This window comes from Oncorhynchus mykiss, chromosome 11, assembly GCF_057628025.1.
Source record: "Oncorhynchus mykiss isolate SJ-2025 chromosome 11, ASM5762802v1, whole genome shotgun sequence".
Classification (NCBI taxonomy): Eukaryota; Metazoa; Chordata; class Actinopteri; order Salmoniformes; family Salmonidae; genus Oncorhynchus; species Oncorhynchus mykiss.
The window spans coordinates 10,845,438-10,867,967 of record NC_143032.1 but is presented as its reverse complement, the minus strand read 5'-3'; the positions used below and the strand labels follow the sequence as shown (position 1 = coordinate 10,867,967).

The 22,530-nt window shown below is 44.4% G+C and overlaps 1 protein-coding gene across 7 annotated transcripts; it reads left to right on the top strand.

The window, feature by feature from the left end:
* Positions 1-69: 69 nt before the first annotated feature.
* Positions 70-19,485, top strand: LOC110535253 (serine/threonine-protein phosphatase 4 regulatory subunit 1). Of its 7 annotated transcripts, none has more exons than XM_036934826.2 (20): positions 752-883; positions 1,028-1,072; positions 2,106-2,177; positions 2,281-2,365; positions 2,466-2,572; positions 4,128-4,270; positions 4,508-4,654; positions 5,041-5,148; positions 5,462-5,527; positions 5,881-6,039; positions 6,571-6,695; positions 6,816-7,606; positions 10,415-10,575; positions 10,667-10,948; positions 11,776-11,937; positions 12,196-12,296; positions 12,497-12,617; positions 14,684-14,812; positions 18,009-18,150; positions 18,410-19,485. In XM_036934826.2, exons 4-20 carry the CDS (start codon positions 2,307-2,309, stop codon positions 18,571-18,573), a joined length of 2,967 nt encoding a protein of 988 aa, XP_036790721.2. In that variant the 5' UTR covers positions 752-883; positions 1,028-1,072; positions 2,106-2,177; positions 2,281-2,306; the 3' UTR covers positions 18,574-19,485. The 7 variants fall into 7 exon arrangements, 4 of the variants coding, with proteins under 4 accessions (XP_036790717.2, XP_036790721.2, XP_036790718.2 ...); XR_016484356.1 differs by having other exon boundaries at positions 796-883; positions 12,104-12,296; XR_016484354.1 differs by lacking the exon at positions 2,106-2,177 and having other exon boundaries at positions 70-883; positions 2,230-2,365; positions 12,104-12,296.
* The last annotated feature ends 3,045 nt before the right edge of the window (positions 19,486-22,530 follow it).

Sequence of the window (22,530 nt, the reverse complement as noted above, 5' to 3'; positions counted from 1 at the left end):
TTCTCCAAGCATGCCAGTAGCCATCAAAGATGAGCATTTTTCCACTGTAGTCGGCTCAGACGTCGAATTGCAGTCAGGTCAAGACCTTGGAGAGGACAACAGGCATTCAGACGAGCTTCCCTGACATGGTTTCTGACAGTTTGTGCAGAAATTCTTCCCGTTGTGCAAACCCACAGTTTCATCAGCTGCCAGGGTGGCTGGTCTCAGATGAGCCCTCAGGTCAAGAAGCCAGGACCGGTCTGCGGTTGTGAGGCCAGTTGGAAGTACTGCCAAATTCTCAAAACAACGTTGGAGGTGGCTTATGGTAGAGAAATTGACATTAGATTGTTTGGCAACAGCTCTGGTAGACATTCCTGCAGTGCTCCAGCAAAACTTGAGACATCTGTGGCATCGTGTTGTGTGACAAAACGGCACATTTTAGAGTGGCCTTTAACTGTCCTCAGCACAAGGTGCACCTGTGTAATTATTATACTGTTTAATCAGCTTCTTGATATGCCACACCAGTCAGGTGGATGGATTATCTTGGCAAAGGAGAAATGTTCACAGAGATGTAAACAAATTTGTGCACAACATTTGATAGAAATATGCTTTTTGTGCTTATGGAAAATGTCTGTGATGTTTTATTTCAGCTCATGAAACATGGGACCAACACTTTACAATTTGCGTTTATATTTAAGTTCAGTATAATTAATATTAAACAAATAATTGGGCGTTGTACTTTACTATCAACCGTAACGCCTCTTGGTGGGGTGGTGATTTCTTCACCGATTTTATACTATCCGGACCGCTCGTTCATTTGTAACGGCAGTTCCTGTATTCTCCCTCCAGTTGTTACCGCATCTGTACAGACCGCTTTAAATGTAGGACCAGGACAAGATGGCGGGTACGTAGTCTATTTACGCTAGCTTCGGGAAAATGCACAATTCCGTCCCATTTTTTTAACAGTTTCGAGTGAAAGTCGATACAGCAGAACAATTTAGTAATAGATTGAGTATCTTTTGATTCCGTTTTTGGTTGTTTTTAACAGATATATCTTTACTCCAAGAGGATTCCCAGGAGGAGTTGGACGGATGTAAGTTTGTCCCTGTGTTTTCAGTGTTGGAAATTGCTAGCTAGCCGTGCAATGCATGCGATGATTGCCTTGTCGGCTCTCTGGAGTTCACGGGTCTGTGTGGGCCTTGGGTAGACGAGTTGGACTGTCCCCTTTCTTTGCAACTTACTTAACTTCTTCGATGTGTAGTGAGTTCTATTCACATCCTACATTTTTTTTTAAATGCTCTCAAAACTAGTTTCGCAAAAGCTAACACTCACGCGCTAGTCTCTCCGATAGCCAAGCAGCAAGCTAGCCTCTCCGATAGCCAAGCAGCCAGCTAGCCTCTCCGATAGCCAAGCAGCCAGCTAGCCTCTCCGATAGCCAAGCAGAGTAACCACTGCATTACATTTGATTATGATCGTCTCGCTTCCTTCGCTAACTAGGTTCTCAACCTAATACATCAAGCTTGCATTCAGGATTGTTAACCTAGCTACGTCAGCTAGCTAGCTACCACCCATAGCGGAGGGAGGTTTCTGTTACATCAGATATGGAACCCAGTTAAGCCCTACGACTATAGCCTGACACTTCCTGAACTGGACTATTAGGCTTGCTAGTCTTTGCAGCCAATCTAAATTGGTATGATATAACAACTAGCCAGCTATCTATTTTCTATTACTATCCAGTATGCATATTAGACAATTTGGTGACTGATAAATTGTAGCGAAAGTGGGAAGTTTATACACCTAGCCTGGCTATTGTGCAATAACTGGGATTTGCAGTTACCATACACTGTACAAGCTAGGTATTTATGTTGCAATATGATAGATTGCTTTGTTTCAGTCGTGCATTTTGCAACATACCCATACCATTGCGAGAACAGTCATGCAACAAGTCCACCTACAGATCACTACCATCATCCTATAGATCCCCACCTGCTTGTATACTATGTGTATTCACTGTATTTCAAGGACTTCTTCATATGTTTATTTCTCCAAATCTGTCATTTTCACTTTTGCACTTCCCCCCCCCCCCTTGGACTGCATTCTCCTAACCACTGTTGATATGCTAATAGATTTAGCATTGGGGCCAAGCTTCTGCCACAACTGCATGTCACCTCATCACTGTCCCTCACCGGCCTGACTGGGTACGTGGTGGTGGGTGCCTCTCATGCACAATATTCCCAATGTCTCTAATAGTTGGTGTGGATGACTACAGCTCAGAGTCTGACGTCATTATTATACCTTCAGCCTTGGATTTTGTATCGCAAGATGAGATGCTGACTCCTCTTGGAAGATTGGATAAATACGTCGCTAGTGAAAATATTTTTAACAGGTACATGTCCAATGGAATGTTATTAAAACTCACACTTTTTTGAAGACTTATTTTTTTTGTTGAGAATATTTAAAATATCAAATTTTATTATGACTTCCAGACAGATGGTGGCACGAAGTTTGTTGGACACACTAAAAGCAGTGAGTGAGGATGAGAGGGACTGTATCGGCGTCTTGGAGAGAGTGGGTCGACTTGCTGATGACTCGGGTAAGACCCCATCTGTTTATAAGGGGCGTTTGTTTCATATTTAACGACTGACTGTAGTGAAAACTGTCTGTTGTGTATATGAGCTGGCTGTGTGTGTCTGCATGCTCTGGACATGCCCTTATTTCTGTCAAGAAGTAGTCTGTCTGTTCTCTTGGCTGGCCACTAGTGCAGAGGAGAGAGACCCATGAGTGTTTTTGATGGAGGGATGTAGTTAACTGCACCTAGATGCCATTTCATACAGGTGAAAAGTTTGTCTGAGTTTTCCAGCCAGTCCCAGTTTGCTCCCTTGGCCCTGTAAGGTGCAGGTAGGCTAAAGGTGTCAGCATGCTTCAGTTCAGCTCGCATACTCCCTTAAAATACCTTAACTTGAAAAACGAGGTAAATCGGCAATAGTGGTGATTGTCCATTTTGAGATGCTGTAGCCAGTATACACTTCCTCAAAATAGTCTGAAGTAATCTAAGACAACTCAAAAAATCTGTAATTCATTTGGACGTTCTTGCCGAAGAGCTCTTAGTCACACAATTTTACATCTAAGATGTTTGGTGCATATTTTTCAATGAAAAAAAATTGCATAAAAATGAGTCGTCCCTCGATGAATGACAGCTGTTATTGAAATTTCTCTACTTTTGACCAATCACCAACGAAGGAGCGTAGACTTCGGGCTCCGAACTTTGACTTGCTTCCATAAAAAAAGTGTACCTGAACAGCCCCACAAAAATGTTTGTCCAAAACGAACAAACTTAACAAAATGTCATAAAATATACACAAACTCTACTGAACTGTTTTGTCTGGGAAGCGTGCGGATACCTTTAAGGAATATAGAGGAAGTTGCATCACTGCTTATACATATCCAGTAGGGATTAGAAAATATATTGGGATTTGGGCATTTATTAGTTGGGATAACTAATAACTAATAAGTTATCCCAACTAAAAAAAAAATGTGTGCAATGGTCAGGTCTCTGTAGTTCTCTGAATGCAGTAGCCTAGCAGTGTCCTTGTAAGTGCAGGGCATGTCTTTCAGTGTAATGCAGTAGCCCTGCATAATGGTGCAGGCATACATTAGAGCAGCAACCAGTTCCCTTGACCCTGGAGTAAACTGACCATAGAGGATCTTAGTCAGTCAGTGGGTATGTATTTTAAACAACTACATCAAAATAAACTGTTTTCCCTTAGCACACCCAGCGTATGTGATGCTTCGGGGACATTCTGGCCCCGCCTGGTAAAACAGAGTTTCAAAATGCACCGTCCATCAGCATCCTTCTCACAGCGATTTATATTAGTGCGTCTTTAAAATATAGGCTTAACTAAATTCACACCTGAAGTTAAGACAATCTTAACTGTGTTTATGCAGACAATTTCTTTGGACAAATGATATCCTCCTCTGGTCCCAGGGCATCCAGCCAGGTGTCAGTCATTGTTGAACACTTGTGCTGCTGTCGATGATGAGACCAGGCCCCTTTTTTGTCATTGAAGACATTTGATCTTCAGGCTTTATTGACCCCCTTTTTCTACTGTCCTTAAAATAAAGTGTTTTTTAAAATGTCTGACCTTCAGAGCCCTCTGTAAGAGCAGAACTAATGGAGCAAGTTCCTCACATCGCCATTTTCTGTCAGGAGAACAGACCTTCAATTCCGTTTGCCTTCTCTAAGTACTTGCTACCGATCGTGGTGAGATACCTGGCTGACCAGAACAACCAGGTAAGGGAGGCGTGTGATAAGAATACATTACATTCTCCTCTTTTTTTTTTTTGTTGTTGTATTGTTCAACATACTTTGTTCTGTTTTTTTTTTTTTTATTGCCTCTCGCTCGCTTTCTCTAGCCATTGGCACTTGTTAGTTAAAACATCTATTCAGCGACAATAAATTAAGCTCATAGATGTTATTCTACCTAATGTTATTAATAGCGTCTGTATAATGATTGTGATATCTCGCCAGGTCAGGAAGACCAGCCAGGCGGCCCTGCTGGTGTTGCTGGAGCAGGAGCTGATTGAGAGAGGGGACATTGAGACCCTGGTGTGCCCCGTTCTGGTGGACCTGACCGCCCCCGACAGCAACGACGACGTCAAGACGGAAGCCATGGCCGTGAGTCACGTGACCAATGAGATGCCTGAAATGGCACCCTATTCCCTATAAAGTGCACTACTAAGTAGCTTTGTTGGTCAAAAGTGGTGTAATACATATGAGAATAGAAGGTGCAGTAGTGTGGAGACGGTGGTCAGGGAACATGACCCACACAACATTATGACATTATCAGGCAGCTACTGTGCCACGATTTTAGATATGATCATATCAAATGCAAAAAGTAGAATAAGGTTGACCCCCTTTTGTTTTTATTTACCATAGCTGTGATTTCCAGAAGCAGGCTGCAGCCAGCATTCAAATTAATGTTTGCCCTTTTGCGGATAGTGCAAGCCAAGGGTATTTCCTGACGGACGGTGTATTTTGACACTCTGTTTTTGTGGCTGTAGATCATCTGTAAGATGGCCCCCATGGTAGGCAAGGACATCACCGAGCGCCTCTTCCTGCCCCGCTTCTGTGAGATGTGCTGCGACTGCAGGATGTTCCACGTGCGCAAGGTCAGTAGAGACTAAACTAGGGTTGTGTTCATAAGGCACCAAACAAACAAAAATGGACTGAAATAGGAGGGACTAGCTGGACTTGGCACGTGTTTTTTTTTCTCCCTTTTAGTCCCCCTGTTAACATTTTTAAATGTATTTTGTTGTGCCTTAATGAACACGACCCTGGATTAGATCACCCCCAAGCAGTGGCTATACACTCAAAGCAGACTTTCTCAACTTTTCAGCTTTTTTTTGTTTAACATATTGTTAAATCTGCTTGGGGTTGGAGTCATTGTTTTTAGATGAGGTCATTTTTGTGTGTTTGTGGCAGGTTTGCGCTGCAAACTTTGGCGACATTTGCAGTGTTGTTGGAGGAGAGGCAACAGAGGAACTCCTGGTACGTGTTGACTTCTTTTGGTTTCATTCTTTCTCAGCCAACTGACTTGCTAACTTTGTTTGCTTTCAGCGACACACCAGGGTTTACTTAAATGAGTCATCTAAAAGCCAGAAGTTTCTGTTGCACATGCTGTTCCCAACTGCCACTTTTCTAACACTTTCTCTGAATTCTCAGCATATTGTTCTCTGTGGTGTGACATTGAGATTGTAACGGGTGAAACATTGATGTCCTCTCTCTCCTCAGTAGCTCGGCTTTGTGTGACGATGAAACGGCATTCTAAGCTCTGACTGAAACATTTTTTTTTTTTACTTTTCATCTCGCTCTCTCCCCCACCTCTCTCCTTTCCTGCCCAGTTGCCCCGCTTTTTCCAGCTCTGCTCAGACAACGTGTGGGGGGTGAGGAAGGCCTGCGCTGAGTGCTTCATGACTGTTTCCTCGTCCACCTCGCAGGAAGTGCGCAGGACCAAGCTATCGTCGCTCTTCATCAGCCTCATCAGTGACCCCTCCCGATGGGTGAGCACCGTGCAGAAATTTTGATCAACCCACATCGTAAATGGAAACTAATTACTTAAGCATAGGCATTAAACATTGACCTGCTGGGGCCAGAGTTCTACTCTTAATCCTCTAGGTATTTTGCTGTTAAGGGAACTAACTTGTCCACTGTATCTCAGTTGGTAGAGTATGGCACTTGCAACGCCAGGGTTGTGGGTTTGATTCCCATGTGGGACCAGTAAGAACAAATATGAAATTAAAGTGTATGCACTCACTACGCTCTGGATAAGAGCTTCTGCAAAATGTAAAATTAAACTAACTTTTTAGAGTAAGTACATTTCCTTTTTACTGCAGGGCCTGTGGGTAGTAGGTAGCCCACTTCGGGGAACATTCACTTGACATATTTTACCAGGATGTCTGAGAGGCCAACTTCCTTATTTGAATGCACAACTTGGCTACTTCTCTTTACAAGAGTGTCTGCTAAATGACTGTAGAGTAATTGACATGTCATACTTGTTTGTTTCTTGACCTCTGTCTCTCTTACTGTGTCAGGTGCGTCAGGCTGCCTTCCAGTCGCTTGGCCAGTTCATCTCCACGTTCGCCAGCCCCAACAGTGTGGGCCAGTACTTCAGAGAGGGGGAGGAGGGCGAGTGCAACTGTGTCCACTCACAGAACAGGTGCAGCCATTTTGGGCATCTAAAAGGGAATATTGATTTGAATGGTTTTCTTTCATTGAAGGAAATACACCGGGCTTGTATTGTACTGCTTGTTTGTAACATGCTTCCTCTCTCCCCCAGTATTGAAGAGAAACCACTGAACCTGGACACTACAGACCCTTCCCTCAGCACTAACACGGATGACTCTCAGAGGCGGGGGAATGACTCTCCTGTACGCACAAATGGCAACCACGTAGAGGGTTGTCTACAACAGGACTGCATTTCCAACCATGCCCAGGGGGACCACATCGAGGGGGAGGATGGGGGGTTTTGCCGGACAGAGGAGGAGATGGGTGTAATGGACGTGGCAGAGCAGGGGGGTGGGGAGCAGACGGCGGAGGCTTTGGCGGATGCCCTGGACGGTCCCGAGTGCCTCTGTGGGAAGGAGGCTTCCTCGCTCGCCCCTAACTCGGACCCCTCGGAGAAGGAGGGAGACTCTACCAGCACAGCAGGGGCTCAGGAAGAGGAGGAAGCCCCTTCAGTGGCTACTGAGAGCACTAAGAACGAGCCACAGCCACATGAGAAACGCACAACCTCTAACGAGAAGGACGACTCACCAGCAGACGTATTGGCTCCCTCATCCTTCTCCCTCCCTGAACCAGCAGAGGAGGAGTCCCCCTACGTCAGTCCTCAGGACAATATCCCCGAGCAGGAGCTCTACAACTCCTTCCACTTCTGGAGGTTGCCCATCGCTGAGATGGACCTGGACATGGAGCTGCTCCAGCAGGGGGAGAGTGTCCCGGAGGAGCCCCCCTGCTACGTCTCCTCCAGTCAGGGCAAGGCTAAAGCCTCGGCCCCAGTCCTGGATAGGAAACAGCTGGAAGAGCTGATTGAAAACCTGGAGCCTCATATTGATGACCCCGACGTGAAAGGTGAGCTGTGCTGTGTGTAAAGCTGTAGCTTGACCTCCCTATCAGCGGTCTACACTCTACTGCTGAGATCACGAGAAGCTGCTTACTTCAATACCATACGTAGAAATGTAACTCAATAAGAGGTGGTTATTTTGGTAACTGTTGCAATTCATGGTTGTGCAGCCATTCATATAGGGACAGTGGCTCAGTGTATCGGCTGAATGCAATTATATTGTAAGAGAAGTTGTCATGGAGGGTGAATTCCCTCAGGTTATAAATAGACTAATCCTTAACCAGAGCAAGCAGTGAAATTCAATACATTGTTTTTGAATTATTAACATTCCTCTGCTGTGATTGGACGGAAGAAGCTCTTTCACAGGTAGTGCTCTGAGCCGAACCCTATAGGCCAATGGTGTGAGAGGCTAGCCTTTGAGACCAGTCCACTGTGTTTTTGGTGGAATTGAAACCCTTAATGTCGCATGTGAGGCTAGCAGCCTGCTGGCACCTGGCCATTTCACACAATAGAAACCGGAAGTCATATTTGGGCCGATTTGAAAGAGAGGGGTAAAATAGAAAACCGGGAGAGGTGTGGTGTGGCCTATAATGTTACAAATGGCACAATGAAAGGAAGAGGCGTTGTCGGAGGATCCCCGAAAGCACTGGAAAGAAACTTCAAACTAAAGCAGTTTCTCGCTAAACAGTTTTTTCCTTCAATCTTCGTTTTATGTGCAAGCCTCCTCGTCTGCCTATAGATGCAATCCTATCATGCTGCATGTAATGAACTCGGGTAGTCTAGGCCAGGGATGGACAACTCCTGTCCTCAGGGGCCAGAGTTCTGTAACACTGCCCTGCCATCCCTAGCAAACACAGCTGATTTTAAACTAATTACATTCCAAATTGAGTCGTTGATTATTGGAGTCAGGTGTGTTGACTGAGGCACTAATCAGACCCCTGAGGACTGAAGTTACCCTGGGTTAGACCTATACTACAGAACTCTGCTGTGTTCCAGTACTGTTTGTTTCTAAAATGGGTCACATGAATTTAATGATCTGTCACTGAGTACGGTTACATGCACACAATAATGCAATTTATTTTTAATTTTTATTGTAGGTAGTCAGATTAATATAGTAATTTGATTTAAAATGTTTACATGCTTTGCAAGAAGAACAATCTGATATCAGGCTAACTGATGTCACTCTGAAAAATGCAGAAAATGTAAATTTTTATTTTTTCAATAAAATAAATAAGGGGTGGATCAGCTTAATATTGTGGAATGTTGCTTCCAATGTAATTGTCTGCATCATTTCCAATCCCCCATATTTTTTGGATATATATATAATCTATCCATACATACCTATATAGACATACATACTTTTTTAAAGAATATACCTTTATTATTATTCCCCGTAAAGCCTTCCACCGATCCCCCAATTGGAGTAAACTAATAAACACTTCTGCTTCTACCTTCAATTTATATATCTTATACACATTTTACAGACAGTCTACTTTACAATAGTTCTCTCTTGTTTGTTTTTTAGTCCTTCCTCTATTTCTGATGTTCACCCTCTATTTGTAACTGCTATTTCACAAAAGTTCTGAACCTGTAGACATTTTACAGACCCTGTGTGTTCTACATGTTTTATCTTGTTATTAGTCCCACCCTTCAGCTCCACTCAACCCCTCCCATCTGTCTCTCAACATCATCCAGTCCCACCCTTCAGCTCCACTCAACCCCTCCCATCTGTCTCTCAACATCATCCATTTTGGATTTCTATTTGCCATATATTTTTCAACTGTGCTGTGATGCTTCACAAAATAATTGAACCTTCCTATTCTCATAGCTTCTACAGATTGTAATTATTTTTTTGTTTGTTGCTAAAACTGTTATTATATTATTGATTGATTGACTATGGCTTTTCAAGTCACCCAGTATTACTATCTGCAGCATTAGTTCTAGGCAAATGTTGCAATTCTTCAGCCATTCCTGGACCTGTGACCAAAAACGAGCTACATATGGACAATACCAAAATAAATCTAATGACTCTGTATCCCCCATATAATTAACATTCTATTAGTTGCAAGAATTTTGTATAGTAATTTTAAATTGAAAAATTAGAAGTTTTGAATCCGGCGTTTTGCGTATCAATTCATAAACCATGTGCCATGGAATGGGTACATCAAATCTCTTCCCAACTATTTTGCAATTTATATGGCACATCTGTCAGCCGACATACAAGTTCCTTACTTTTCCCTTTCTACTTGCCTCTTCTATTTTTGTGGTAATGCTGCAATTGGTTGTCTGCTCTACCCAAAATTACATCTCCTGTTCAGGAGATGCACTGAAGCACAATGACTGACTCTGCTTAGCCTTGACAGATTTACAATCTGCTCTTCCTCGTCTATAAAGATGAGCCCCTTGTCGGTGCTTAGGGCCAGTGCAGTGGCTCCTTTCCTTGGTTTTGAGTGATCTGTTGTTGTGAAGAGGGCCGGCTGTAAGCCCAGACAAGGGCTCCCTGTTGTGCATATGGCACAAAGAACGCTTGTTTGACAATGACACGTGCGCGCACACACAGGCCTCAATGGGCTGTTTTATACACTCACGGTAATGGTGTCACAACAAGGAGGAATAGGTCTCCTAGACGCTTCAGGTATATCATAGAATGAGCACAGGCTAGGTATTAGCAATATGGTAGTTTCTCTAGGCTCAAGTTGTATTGTTTGGCAATAATACAGGTTACCCCTTGGGCATTGTTTCTGAACAAGTGAACATGGTGACAGCAATGTGGAACTCACCTGCTCATCAATGCCCCCCCCCCCCCCTTCCTGCAGCACAAGTGGATGTCCTGACAGCTGCTCTGAGAGCCACGACCATGGACTCTCACCTAGAGGATGCCTTCCTGGAGCCCCGGGACAGCCAGGGGGGAAACCACTACGACAACCCCTTTGGAGTGCACCAGATGCCCCTTTTAGGACACCATTCAGACATGGAGGTGAGGGGGTGGAATGGTGTCACACCTATAGAGAGAAATGAACTGTAGGGTTGTCATGTTTGACCTGTGATTAATCCCGGTGTCCGTGTAGAGGCGAAACTCCACCCTGCAGATGCACCATGGCGATGACTCTGAGCTGAGCGATAGCAGCTTCAGTCCAGAGGACGAGAAGAAATCCAAGCATCAGGACGTGATCCCTCAGGCTCTGCTAGACCAGTACCTGTCCATGACGGACCCTTCCAGAGCTCAAACGGTGGACATGGAGATCGCCAAGCACTGTGCCTACAGCCTGCCTGGTGTGGCCATGACCCTGGGCAGACAGAACTGGCACTGTCTCAGGGACACCTATGAGACCCTGGCCTCTGACATGCAGGTGTGTCTACGCTCTGCTTCTGTCTTGGCTACATCTCACTGACACTTTCTGTCAATTGTACTGTAAATGTTTTTGAGGAAAAATACGGGTTTTCTCTTCAGAAGTTGTTTTTGACCCCCCCGTTCCATTTCAACCTCTAAACACTCCCCACCATGGAACACATGCACTAGAACACCGACTTTGTGGAATGTTTAGGTAGCTCTGGATTGTGTACAACTGGCATGCCTCGCTCACTTGTAGCGTACGCTCTAATCGTGACGCATGCATCTGCACGTTCCACAACGTCGCGACCTCCTGAATGTGCCCCCATGGTTAGTATGTAGCCTAGCAGTGTGGCTCTCTCACTGTGGTCTATTTCCTCCTCCCCTGCCAGCTGGTTGTTGTCAGGGAGGGTGCTTTGACAGACTGGACCTAGACTGGAGCAGGTGTGCTGTTCTTTCTGGTCCTCCTCAAGCACCTTTTTATTGTGATTCTCCAAGCCCAATGTGTGGTTCCTTGGCTTTCCAAATGCAGTCCTCCAAAAACAAACTTTTATCCTCTCACCTTTCAGTTGTCAACCCCAAAGTTTGCCTGCCTGAAAGGAATGAAATTTTGCCCTAGGCACGACAGCTGAAGGGCTTGACACTATTGGCTCTAGTGAGACTCTCAAACCCCCCCCCCCCCAAAAAAAAAAAAATTCAGTGAGTTGGAAGCCTGAGGACTGGAGTTGGCTCGCAATGTGATGTCTCCGGTGCTGACTCCCCCTGGCCGCGCCCTTTCTCCCACTTTTATACACGCCCTCTAACGTCACTGGGTCTTCCTGGGCTCTGTCTCTCTCCCTTCTCCAGTGGAAGGTGCGTCGGACGTTGGCCTTCTCCATCCACGAGCTGGCCCTGATCCTGGGCGACCAGCTGACGGCTGCGGACCTGGTGCCCGTCTTCAACGGCTTCCTCAAGGACCTGGATGAGGTGCGGGTAGGGGTCCTCAAACACCTCTACCACTTTCTTAAGGTCAGCCGGCACCTCTTTCTTTGGCACTCGCATCCAATAAGAGAAGACTTGATCAATATTTTAAAAGAATACGAATAGAAATGATCATTAGAATGGATGGGTTACCTTTTTATTGTGTTGTCACGATGAATTGACTGCAGCTCATAATGGTTCATATTTCCCATAGTGATGATAGGATCCAGGCACACCTGCTGTGTCTTCTGTGCTGCAGTGTGGTCGCAGGGGATCAACCTCCTTTCTCGCTCCCTCTCCCTCTAGCTGCTGCACCAGGACACCCGGCGTAAATACCTGTACCAGCTCCAGGAGTTCCTGGTCACAGACAACAGCCGCAACTGGCGCTTCCGATCAGAGCTGGCAGAGTAGGTTCTACCCTGTTACCACACTTCATGTAATCCATTTATTTCCCGTGACCTTAGTTGTCTCACACCATTAGTAGCCAGAGAAGTAGCCCGACGTAGTGACGTTCCTGTACTGTATGGGTGAGGGAGTTAAACATGTCTGTTTTGGTGACATTAGGTTCTATGGGTCAGGGTAATCTGTATCTCCTCTGTGTTCTCAGACAGCTGGTGTTGTTACTGGAGCTGTACAGTGGTCAGGATGTGTATGACTACCTTCGACCCCTGGCCTTCAGCCTGTGTCTGGACAGAGTGTCTTCTGTACGCTGGACCTCCTACAAACTGGTACGTCACAGCCAGCGACACCCCAGTCCCCCCCGACACGGTCACAGCCAGCGACACCCCAGTCCCCCCCCGACACGGTCACGGCCAGCGACACCCCAGTCCCCCCCCGACACGGTCACGGCCAGCGACACCCCAGTCCCCCCCCGACACGGTCACGGCCAGCGACACCCCAGTCCCCCCCCGACACGGTCACGGCCAGCGACACCCCAGTCCCCCCCCCCGACACGGTCACGGCCAGCGACACCCCAGTCCCCCCCCGACACGGTCACGGCCAGCGACACCCCAGTCCCCCCCCCGACACGGTCACGGCCTTCCTTATGTTTTTCTTTACCAGTAGACCTTTTTGTCTTAGTTTGGACACACCTATACATTCAAGGGTTGTTCTTTATTTTTACTATTTTCTATAATAGTAAAGACAAACTAACCAAGAAAGTGTTAAACAAATCAAAATATATTTTAGGTTCTTCAAAGTAGTCACCCTTTGCCTTTTGATGATAGCTTTGCACACTCTTGGTGTTCTCTCAACCAGTTTCACCTGGAATGCTTTTCCAACAGTCCTGAAGGAGTTCCCACTTACGGTGAGCACTTGTTGGTTGCTTTTCCTTAACTCTGCTGTCCAACTCACACCAAACCATCTCAATTGGGATGAGGTTGGGTGTTTGTGGAGACCAGGTCATCAGATGCAGCTCTCCATCACTCTTCGTCAAATAGCCCTTACACAGCCTCACAATCTCAAATTTGAACTCATCAGACCAAAAGACTGATTTCCACCGGTCTAATGTCCATTGCTCGTGTTTTTTGGCCCAAGCAAGTCTCTTCTTCTTATTGGTGTCCTTTAGTAGTGGTTTCTTTGCAGCAATTCGACCATGAAGGCCTGATTCACTCAGTCTCCTGAACAGTTGATGTCTGTTACTTGAACTCTGAAGCATTTATTTGGGCTACAATTTCTGAGGCTGGTAACTCTAATGAACTTATCCTCTGCAGCAGAAGTAACTCTGGGTCTTCCTTTCCTGTGGCGGTCCTCGTGAGAGCCACTTTCATCATAGAGCTTGATGGTTATTGTGACTGCACTTGAAGAAACTTTCAAAGTTCTTAATTTTCCGCATTGACTGACATTCATGTCTTCAAGTAGTGATGGACTGTCGTTTCTCTTTACTTATTTGAGCTGTTCTTGCCATAATATGGGCGTGGTCTTTTACCAAATAGCCATGTCTTCTGTATACCACACCTGTATCTTGTCACAACACAACTGATTGGCTCAAATAAAGAAAAAGCCTTGAATGAGTAGGTGTGTCCAAACTTTTGACAGGTACTGTGTGTGTGTGTACATACACTACGGTTCAAAAGTTTGGGGTCACTTAGAAATGTCCTTGTTTTTGAAAGAAAAACACTTCTTTTTTTTGTCCATTTTTAAAATAACATCAAATTGATCATAAATACAGTGTAGACATTGTTAATATTGTAAATTACTATTGTTGCTGGAAACGGCTGTTTTTTACAAAAAAATAAATAATGGAATGTGTACAGAGGCCCATTATCAGCAACCATCACTCCTGTGTTCCAATGGCACGTTCTGTTAGCTAATCCAGGTTGATCAATTTTTAAAAGGCTAATTGATCATTAGAAAACCCTTTTGCATCTAGTAGTATAGTAGTATTTTGTAATGTTACACCACCACATCCTAGGTAAATATTTCTCCCTCCCTACCATTTCTACATATCTAGAACATTTCTCATGTTTTGCTCAACATACAGAGCAGGGCGACGTCCTGCTTACAGACATCAGCAACAACACAATTCAAGTCTGCTAAAGATGGCCGCTATTGTCTCTTCCCAATATTAGCCTTTCACTGAGGCATGCCCAGATCGGGAAGAGATCATGGTAGTAGTTTAGCGATCACTCGGCACAAAAATAAAACCACTATTCCGTTCAAGACGTCACCCCTCTGTATGATGTCATATTACTGAGCCCATCTTTTGAGTTCTCTGGGCTTCTTTTACCCAGAATTTGATGATTAATTTTTGATACACGAAAAGGAATACGTAATATTTATTGTATATTGTTAGGTGAGTGAGATCATCAGGAAGGTGGCGTCGTGCCAGGCGCTGCTGGCAGACTTCCTGAGTGAGCTGGTAGAGAAGTTCTGCCACTCCCCCAAGTGGTCGGGACGACAGGCCTTCGCTTTCATCTGTCAGGTGAGGACCTCTTTTTCGTGTTCATGGTTATGCTTCGGCGGTATACTGTGTATATACCGGGGTATTTGGAACTAGGTGGTTTTTCAACTCCATCAATACTGTTAACCATCTTTAAGTTTGTTTAGAAGTTATTTGTAGCTACTTTTTAAGTAAATACCTGCAGTCAACTTGCACAATACGTTAAGAAATAAAGCACATTGTGCTGTTCCTTTCACCCGTCTCATTATGAAGCTTACCGGTAGTCCCCAGTCACATGTTTGCTTACACACAACGATGAGTCTGCCAGCAGAGCCTTGTGAGTCACTCACTGTTGTGCAGCGCACACCAGGTGATCTAGTTACAGTATGGAATTCATAACTAAATGCTTACCAGCTAGATATCTTACAACTATTCAGTGAACTGTCTAAAGTGTGCTAAATGCTCTGCGGTGGTGTATTTGGTTTGCTAATTTAGCTTCTTGCGACATCAAGCTTCTCTTGGTAACAGTGGAGTCCCCTCCTGGATCAATAGCCTTGCGGTCTAATATTTGTTTTGTATGTGCAGCAAAGTGTGAGTAGCATTTTTGTGTTCCTTGTATAACTTTGCTCTGGGATGTCTGTCCTGTAAATAGTTTGTCAGACTTTATAAAATGTTCCCAATTTGCTCGTTAGCATTTAGCTAGCATTTGCTATGGGATTTGGCATGTATTCTTTATTTAACCAGAGTAAAGCCCATTGAGACCATTTCTATTTTTACTTTTTAGCATTACTATTACTAACATTTGGATTAAAGGGATTTGACAATAGTGCCCCTTGTGTTCAGTGCCAGTAATACCAAATATCCCGGGATGGCACAAGGTCGGTATGACAACCGCCCAAGCCTATTCATCGTTCTTCTTCTCTTGCCATCTCCTGACCTATACAACACCAATAATCATCCAATAGGCATAACCAAATAAACAAAGTCAATTCTGTCTGAACTACTTTACTTTCTTCCCTTTAGAGTGGTGTATGTTTACGATCCTAGAAAATGACTTGGGCTGTATTTTATTTCTCATAGGGTAAGGTAATGTCAACAGTGTTTTGCACGGTCGTTGACAGGATATCTGCCATGGTTTTTTTGTAATAGTATTTTCATTGGAATTTCACAATTTTCTCCAACATTAAGAGCTACAGTAACAAAGGTATATAAAATAAGAATAACAAAGAACTAACAGACAAATTAAACACAATTTCAGTTTAAATAAAGGAATTAGGTCCAACACATTACAGTGTAATCCTGAGACAAGTCATCTACCACTAAGTCAATCCTTGCAGCGTAATGGCTGATAAATCAGGTTCTAGGTAATTCAAATAAGGTTCCCACACTTAGTAGAACTGATCTGTTTTAGAATGTAATGTACATGTCAGATTTTCCAATGGAACCCATTCAAATAGCATCTCATGCAAATCCTTTAATAGAAGGGACCTTGTCACTAATCCACTTAAAGAGGATGTTTTTCCTCACTGTGATGGTAAGGATGTTGTAAAGCCTCATCTTTGCCACTGACGTAACATGCCTATTGGGGAGAACTAAAGTCAAAGAAATTGGGTCCAATTCTAGGTCGTCGCCCCCCCCCCCCCGAACATTAGACCAGTACCTTTTTTTGTAGTTTGTTTATGGTCCCGTTCCAATGTGTTAGGGTGCCTGTATCAGTTTTACATTTTAGACACGGAGGAGGATGAGGGGCTGAAAGCATGTCTGATTTGGGGATGTATGCAACCTGTGTATTATTCTTAATCGGATTGCTCTCTGGTACGATTACTAGATAATGTTTTGCATCTCTCCAAATGTCCTCCCACATCCTTGTCAATAGTAATAGAAAATAACCCCCCCCCCCCCCCCCCCCGTGTGTCAACAGTTTAAAAAGGACCTTAAAGCATCATAATAAATGTAGACATTTTCCTTTGTCATTTTTTTTCACTGACAAACACATCAGGGTTGCTTATCAAGGTGGTGCTCTTCAAAAAATGTCTTACTTGGAGAAAGTCCTGCTCAACCGTCTCCACAAATTACAAAATATTTTCAGCAAATTAAAACATTCTGTCTGCCTATGCCCTTATTAAGCCAAATGTTAGCCAGCAATCCAGGTACAAAAACATCTAGGTGGTTAAGAGCAGACTTTAGTTTGGGCTTTCCTAAAAAACATTGAACTGACCGCCACGCTTTGAGTGAATTAAGTGTAATGGGATTATTGCAGTAATCTTTTATAGATTTGAAGCTTCTGAAAAATACAAGATCTTTGAAGACTTTTTCAAAATCCTCCTAGCTAACAAAATAGAGGAGTCCTCATTATATAACATAAGTGGGCACACCACTGATATCCAAGTCTCCAATAGAATCTGGCAATATTGCCGTCTGAAGTCTTGCCTTGTGTTTACTCCATATGAAAGAACTTAACCAGCCATTCATGGCTCTGATTACCTTATTGTACCGTAAGACTGAGAATTTGGATTGGGTAAAGTAGTCTAGGTAAGATGTTAATTTTCAAGAGGTATATTCTACCCATCCATGAAATCAGAAGAGTTGCAGCGCTCTGGATCCTATCTTATTGTGTCAAATAAGGGAACAAAATTGTCTTTGTACATTTTGCTAGAATTTAGGAATTCTGAATTATACCCAGATGCATTGAACTTGGAGACTATTTTTGAAAGGAAAGGGAGGGGTAAGACTACCAAGTGGCATAGTCTCTGATCTAGTGAAGCTAATCTTGTAGCCTGAGAATACACTGAATAATTCAAGAATATTAACAAGAGGTGTAATTTGAAGTCTCGGGGCTAAAGATGAATATCAAAACATTGTCAGCTGCCAAGGATTTTTAATTACGGTTTTTAATTGAGGTCCGTTTTTATTTGAAGAGCCTTTTTAGTTTCCCCACCCTCATATTACACAGTGGACTAAGTTGCTATGGTAGCTATGAGGACACTGCTTTCAACGGGCCACTTGACATTGTTCTCAACATTTTATTTGATAACGTGAGTGGCACCATTCTCTGTCCCACAATGTCTATTGTGTTGGAGGACAATGAGATCATGATGACTGAGTGGTCAAGTGTGTTAACGCACAAAACACAACAGAAAGCAATGTGTGTGTGTGTCGTGCATGCACACACAGAATCACACTTCCCCCAATCCATCTCTGAAACACACACACCATCCTCCCTCTCTCTTTCTGTCAGCTGGCGATTGAGGATGACTGTGTGTCGTTGGAGCAGTTCTCGGAGCATCTGCTGGCCCCTTTGTTACAGCTGGCCTCTGACCCCGTGGCCAACGTCAGGGTGCTGCTGGCCAAGACCATCCGTCAGAGCCTGCTGGAGAGAGGTACGTACACACACACACCTGCTCCTCTGACCAATTCCATAGTTAGGTCTAGGAAACAAGCAATTATGGCTTCATAAAATAAAGTACCTAAACTGTACTCACACAATGCATAGTGAAATTGTCTGGATGGTGTCAGTATATAGCTATGCCATTATTAATCCCCAATAAGGAAACATGACAAAGTGACTTCTCCATATATCGTCAGCTTAACTGCAGTTGAACCCTGGTCACATCGGTCCTCTTCCTGTTGTCCCTGCAGAGTACTTCCTGCATTCTGCCAACTCCCACCAGGAGGCGCTAGAGCAGACACTGGTGGCCCTGCAGATGGACCTGGACAAGGACGTCAAATACTTTGCCAGCGTGCATCCTGGGAGCACTCGGCTTAGCGAGGACGCCATGAGCACCACCTCCTCCACCTACTGAGCCCAGAGCACCCCTCGCCCCTCTAAACACACACAGGACTTGAGGAGGAATCAATACAACTCCAATCAATACAACAGATTAATTTAGTGCTTTGATTTGTTTATATTTTTTTGCCACAGAAGCCTTAAGTGTCTTCCTTAAACTGGAAAATACTTGAATGTCCGGAGTGGATTCAGTGACTAACAAAACAAATGGGAGGGGGGGGTGATGAGGGGACGCATGGGGACCGGCGCTAATAAGGACCATTCCCCCCCCCCGTCAGTACCTCCCCTTCCCGCTCTCTTTCTATCGCTCTCATCCTCCTGAGACTTAGCGGAAAAGCCAGTATCTCACAAGCTTTATCGAACCACACAGCAGGACGACTGTCTCTAACTCAAACCGTTTAAACGGTGTAATGTTTCTGTGATTGCTTTTTCTTATTGATACTGTATAAATGACTCCTATGCTGCATATATAAAAAAAAAAACTAAAAAAAATGTCTGTACCATCACAGCCTTCTTCTGTGGACGTAGCACGTCTTCTCCTCCTGGGCTCCTGCCTCCATTGTTTTAACTCTCTAGTGCAGCACATTGTTGTACCCATAGACAGAGGGCCTCCCCCTGGCAGGCAGGGGTTCTTGTTTAATGAGAAATAAATGTATTTTTTATTATGGATGTCCGTTTTGCGGTGTGTTTTTTTAAGTAAGCGGAGAGATATCCAATTGTAAAAGGTCAGCACACTTGAAATGTGGTATTTAACCTGAGAATAAAATACTGCGCGCCCCCCCCCCCCCCCTCCCGCTGTTATACCCTATTCTGTACATATCTCCAGCAACTTCTCCATTTTGATCAATGATCATGTATAGTATTGTGATACCATCCACCCCCCCCTTGTTTTACCTGTCGCAACATTAAATAAAAAAGCAGGCACAAATTTGTAGGTGTATTTTGTTTGTGTTGGAGGGGGTCTTTGGAACACATGTTTCTCGGATCTTCTTAACACCAAAGAGGAGTTTTATAGACAACTGGTGCCCGGGCTGGGATTGAATCGGAATGTGGATTACAGGCATTGTGGCTTTTTAAGGCAATTTACAGTAAACGTTGCCTATGTCGGCTCAATCGGAAATTGCCTTAAATGGTCAACGCCTATAACCCGCCCTCACAATGTATCCCGGCCCGTTTAACCAGGATTCGAACCTGGTTAGACCCTCCCATGTTCCTTCTGCTCACTGGTTGCTCTCATTGGTCACTCTAAACTCTACCCACTGGTCCTTTAGCTAGAAAATGATTAGTTAGACATTGTGTTGAATCAAACCAGGGACCTGTTGCAGCACAACCCCGCGTTCTTTACGCCCTCCACAACCATCCAACCTCAATCTCTACATGACTGGAAAACCCCAGTCGCTAAAGTCTGCCCATTGATCATTCTTCCAATAAATCAATAATTTATTCTGAAGCTGGAGGTTTACTACAAAGCAGGATCAATTAGTTAGCCGGCTACCTTAAATTATTGTATTTGCAGCTCGTTTACAAACACATAGAACAGTTGTATCTTGTACTTGCTTTCAATGAGTGACAGCTCTATAACTCATGTGAATTTGGTTGGGTGGTCCAAAAAGTTACAAGTTTAATTTGTGTTTTTGGATGTTGAGCCAATTTCAAGCTGATCAATAAAACAAAATGTCAAGTTAGCTGGCTAACTCATGACTCCTGCTTTGTCGTATACCCCTCTGCCCCCAGGACCACATCACGCAAGTTTGCATGTACAGTGAAACACAACTAACCCACTCATTTTCATTAACCAATTGAGCTCGCCAGATTTTAGTCCTTAAAACCATAAATTAGTTGCCTTCAGTTCAGTCATTCCTATGGGGGAAACAATAGGGTTTTGGGGGGGAAAAAAATGCTGAAAATAAGGTCTGAAGTTAACCCAGGCTTAGATCTTATACACTTCATGAACAAAAGTTTGTGGACACCTGCTTGTAGTACATCGCATTCCAAAATCATAGGCATTAATATTGAGTTGCCTCTCCCCTTTGCTTTAACAGCATCCACTCTTCTGGGAAGGCTTCCACTAGATGTTGGAACATGCTACAAGAGCATTGATGTAGGGAGATTAGGGCTGGCTCACAGTCAGTCCAATTCATCCCAAAGGTGTTTGATGCGGTTGAGGTCAGGGCTCTGTGCCGTCCAGTCAAGTTCTTCCACACTGATCTCAATAAACTGTTTCTTTATGAACCACTCTCTGTGCACGGAGGCATTGTCATGCTGAAACAAGAAAGGGCCTTCCCCAAACTGTTGGCACGAAGTTGGAAGCACAGAATTGTCTAGTGTCATTGTATTCTGTAGTGTTATGATTTCTCTTCACTGGAACTAAGGGGCCTAGCCCGAACCTTAACAGCCCCAGACAATTATTCTACCTCCAAACTTTACAGTTTGCATTCGGGCAGGTAGCGTTCTCCTGGGATCTGCCAATCCCAGATTAGTCCGTCAGACTGCCAGATGGGGAAGCATGATTCCTCACTCCAGAGAATGCGTTTTCACTGCTCCAGAGTCCAATGGCTGCAAGCTTTTACCACTCCAGTCGATGCTTGGTATTGCGTATGGTGACCTAAGGCTTGTGTGCGCGGCTGCCATGGAAACCCATTTCATGAAGCTCTAGATGAACAGTTATTGTGTTGATGTTACTTCCAGAGGCAGTTTGGAACTCGGTATTGAGTGTTGCAACCGAGGAGAGACTATTTTTACGTGCTAAGCGCTTCAGCACTTGGCGGTCCCATTCTGTGAGCTTGTGTGGCCTACCACTTCGCAGTTGAGCCATTGTTGCTTCTAGACTTTTCCACTTCACGCTAACGGCACTTACAGTTGACCGGGGCAGCTCTAGCAGGGCAGGAACTTGACGACGAACTGATTTCTTGCAAAGGTGGCATCCTCTGACGGTGCTACGTTGAAAGGCCATTCTTCTGCCAGTGTTTGTCTATGGAGATTGCACAGCTGTGTGTTTGACTTTATACACCTGTCAGCAATGGGTGTGGCTGAAATGACCAAATCCACAGGGGGGTCTACAGTCATGGCCAAAAGTTGAGAATGACACACATACATTTTCAAAGTCTGCTGCCACAGTTTGAATGATGGCAATTTGCATATACTCCAGAATGTTATGAAGAGCGGTCAGATGAATTGCAATTAATTGTGAAGTCCCTCTTTGCCATGCAAATGAACTGAATCCCCACCCCAAAAAAATCCACTGCATTTCAGCCCTGCCACAAAAGGACCAGCTGACATGTCAGTGATTCTCTCGTTAACACAGGTGTGAGTGTTGACGAGGACAAGGCTGGAGATCACTCTGTCATGCTGATTGAGTTCGAATAACAGACTGGAAGCTTCAAAAGGAGGGTGGTGCTTGGAATCATTGTTCTTCCTCTGTTAACCATGGTTTCCTGCAAGGAAACACGTGCCGTCATCACTGCTTTGCACAAAAAGGGCTTCCCAGGCAAGGATATTGCTGCCAGTAAGATTGCACCTAAATCAATCATTTATCGGATCATCAAGAACTTCAAGGAGAGCGGTTTAATTGTTGTGAAGGCTTCAGGGCTCCAAGAAAGTCCAGCAAGCGCCAGGACCGTCTCTTCAAGTTAATTCAGCTGCAGGATCGGGGCAATACCAGTACAGAGCTTGCTCAGGAAAGGCAACAGGCAGGTGTGAGTGCATCTGCACACACAGTGAGGCAAAGACTTTTGGAGGATGGCCTGGTGTCAAGAAGGGCAGCAAAGAAGCCATTTCTCTCCAGGAAAAACATCAGGGACAGACTGATATTCTACAGATATTCTACAGGTATAGGGATTGGACTGCTGAGGACTGGGGTCAAGTCATTTTCTCTGATGAATCCCCTTTCCGATTGTTTGGGGCATCCAGATAAAAGCTTGTCCGGAGAAGACAAGGTGAGCGCTACCATCAGTCCTGTCATGCCAACAGTAAA